Source organism: Branchiostoma floridae, chromosome 8 (genome assembly GCF_000003815.2).
Source record: "Branchiostoma floridae strain S238N-H82 chromosome 8, Bfl_VNyyK, whole genome shotgun sequence".
NCBI classification, from domain to species: Eukaryota; Metazoa; Chordata; class Leptocardii; order Amphioxiformes; family Branchiostomatidae; genus Branchiostoma; species Branchiostoma floridae.
Window position 1 is genome coordinate 24,132,933 of NC_049986.1, and position 3,084 is coordinate 24,136,016.

Below are 3,084 nucleotides of genomic sequence, written 5' to 3' on the forward strand. Positions count from 1 at the left end.
TACTCTGTGACTTGTATTTTCGTCATATGTGCTTCACTTTAGTTTTAAGATTTTACCACACCTTTATCGTTATAGGCTACACTTTAGTTTCAGACTCTACCACACCTTTTTCGTTATAGGGTACACTTAAGTTTCAGATTAAGTCACACCTTTTTCGTTATAGGCTACACTTTAGTTTCAGACTATACCACACCTTTTTTGTTATAGGCTACACTTAATTTTTAGACTAAACCACACCTTTTTCATGTCCTCGTACTTGAGGAACAGGAAATGGGGGTCGTCCCGCATCTGCCACCAGCCCAACACGTGGTCACAGAAGTCTCCGTATGAATCTGTAGCAAAAAGACAAAAATTTATACAGGATCCGCTGCAGCGGCGTAGGAAAGAGCTATGATGTCTGTTAACTTGAACTATGTCTTCACGACACCTACCAACATGCCAAATGTTGTGAAATTCACATTTTCGACAGTGGAGCACTTGCTGGTCCAATTGCGTCCGAATGATTTCATGGAAGCTCGTGTGATAACAGTACAAGCCCGTGTGATAACCCAATATTTTACCCGGTCTAGATCACCGGTTTAACGTTATCGCGGACCAGGTATGACACAAACTCTATAACTTTGATACAGGTTATTCGTTTCTTTCTTTCTTTATTTATTACTAACTTTGTCCGCCCACAAAAGCTCGAGCGTACTCCTCCCAGGCCGGGGGTTCTCCCATGCCCAGCAGCGGACGGAGTTTCCTGCTGAAGTGGTAATATGACACCGCGGAGTCCTTCGGGTTTCTCATGATCACCAGCACCTTTACCTGCCAAGGGAACAAAAGCAAGGGATAAGCGTTAAGCATTGAGTAGCCTATTGGTCAAAATCCGCATACAATCAAACAAGATAAGTATCTTTCTTTGATTTGCCTGAACTAGCCGGAAGAAAAGCGTGAAGGTTTGAACGTTCTTGTTCATGTATTGCGCCGCGTCCAATGCTATTCCATGGCCAGTAGTCTATGCACTGCCAAAAATGATTTTTTTTCTTATTTTGCTTACTCCATTCTTATATGAAGAAAAATATTCTTGCAGGGCGAAAATGACAAAAAATTGCAAGCAAAACGAGAAACTATAAAAAATTTTCTAGACATTTAAGCAAAATTTTTTTCTTATAATGCAAGATTTCTAACCAGATTCAACTCTTAAGAAATACAAGAATTTTTTTTCTTCCTGGTAGATGATTTTTTTTGGGTGAGGAAGCAAATTCTAAACAAGATAAACAAGAAAAAGGTATTTTTGGAAATACAAGAAAACAAATCTCAAATTTTCTAAAAAAACTTAACAAGCAAAAATTTACTTGCCCCATGGACAAGCACATTTTGCTAAGATTTCTTGGAGACAGAAGATAAATTGTCTGTGATGAAGCAAAACAAGATAAACAAGAAAAAGCATTTTTGGTAGTGTGGCGACTACTCAGCCGTCCGCGAGAAATAACGCACCTCTTGCGTGGGAAGGGGGGGGGGGGGGGTAGCTGGGACTGATAAAAGGATCGATAACACATGTGATGGTTAGGGCTAAGGCAGTACCCAAAACAATTCACAACAAGTGACCTTAGGCAACACATTCGGTGTCGTAAGAATGGTTTGTCGGTTACAGCCATATTCCTCTAATAAACTAACAACCATTGGCCCGCGGCAGCGATCAGATGTTGCCGTAAATTTGCCAAAACAGATGATCATTATTATACAATTGAATAATCAATTTAAAAGCAGACCATTACGGTTAGTCACCTTATGCATGGAGAAACCATTCGTAATTTGGGCATTCAGGTCACCCCCTACAAACAGCATAGAATGTGGGGGGATAGCCTCAACTGAATTGTTTAATTTTGTGTAAAATTTTAAAGTCATTTGCATCTTCATCGAAACAACATTGCCTGTTCCAAAATACCGAAAATATAGGGGTGATTTCAGAAATCATTACATGGATTATAACAACAGCTACCGCGAAAAAAAAAAGAACGTGCATCATTTCACAACTGAGTACATACGACATGCCAAACCACATACGAATGTGGCAAACAGAACATAGAGACATAGGTGTGAACACTCAACAAACAGACCGCTCACAATACTTTGTCGACGGAGGTTACCCTCCAGTTACAGAGTAAAAGCCTTTGATATCAAATATCATCACTCTACCTTGTTCCGCGGCTTGGATATCCCCCGCGGCGCGAAGCGGATTGGGAGGTTGGTCTTTAAGATGCGACGGGAGGACTTGGCAGCGAGTGTGACGTAACCGGGCTGTTCCGCCGGTGGGAGGGTCATTTCCAGCGGTGCTGTTAACAGACTGTCCACCGACTCCTCCGTTCTACCCGCCGATCTCAGCAGCTTAGCGATGATCCCAACAAGCCAGTGCGACCCTTGAGAAAAGTGATGTATTTCTTCACATTAACCACATTCTAGTAGCCGATGTACATGTATATAATGTTACTGTAACGTTAACTCATGTCACATATATAGGAGTGAACCCCCTGCCACACATAGCCGACCATGGCCTCCTGACCTTCTCCAGACCATGGCTGGTAGTAGGTAATGAGCAAGGTCATCTGTAGTTGAGAGTTGACGAGAATAGACCTACGGTTCTTTAAACGTCATCCGTACCAGTCGACTATATATTAAAAGTAGCAAAGTAGTTCTGAATTAAGCGCTGTCTGGACCCCCATGCAGACCCTCAACCCTGGTTTTGCGTAAAGCCCCTTTGGTCGGGAGCAAGTCGTGTAAGGGTCCTGCATGTGGGACAAGACCACAATGTAAACTACTTTAGTGCACAGGCCAATGTTTGTCTGGGTAAAAAAAAAGAATATTTAAACAAATGAATGTAGGTAGCATACTCTGTAACGTATTTTGTAGTTTTCTCCGAATCAGTTGCAACAATATATATCATGCCGATGATGTGTACAGTCCCAGACAGACAAATAATGACGAACAGGAAGAAAGCCCAAATACTTACCAAGACAAAGTATGTACAAAAATGTACTATTTTATCATAACACTGGCACTGACCAATGCAGTGTGCTTGGGAGCTAGAGTCTAACATCCTCC

General features: G+C 41.7%; 1 protein-coding gene across 1 annotated transcript; it reads right to left on the minus strand.

Moving 5' to 3' along the window:
- Positions 1-22: 22 nt before the first annotated feature.
- LOC118420720 (sulfotransferase family cytosolic 1B member 1-like) lies at positions 23-2,418 on the minus strand. Its single transcript, XM_035827676.1, has 3 exons — positions 2,182-2,418; positions 666-807; positions 23-332 (listed from the first exon to the last, which is right to left on the minus strand). Exons 1-3 carry the CDS (start codon positions 2,305-2,307, stop codon positions 202-204), a joined length of 399 nt encoding a protein of 132 aa, XP_035683569.1. The 5' UTR covers positions 2,308-2,418; the 3' UTR covers positions 23-201.
- Positions 2,419-3,084: the final 666 nt, after the last annotated feature.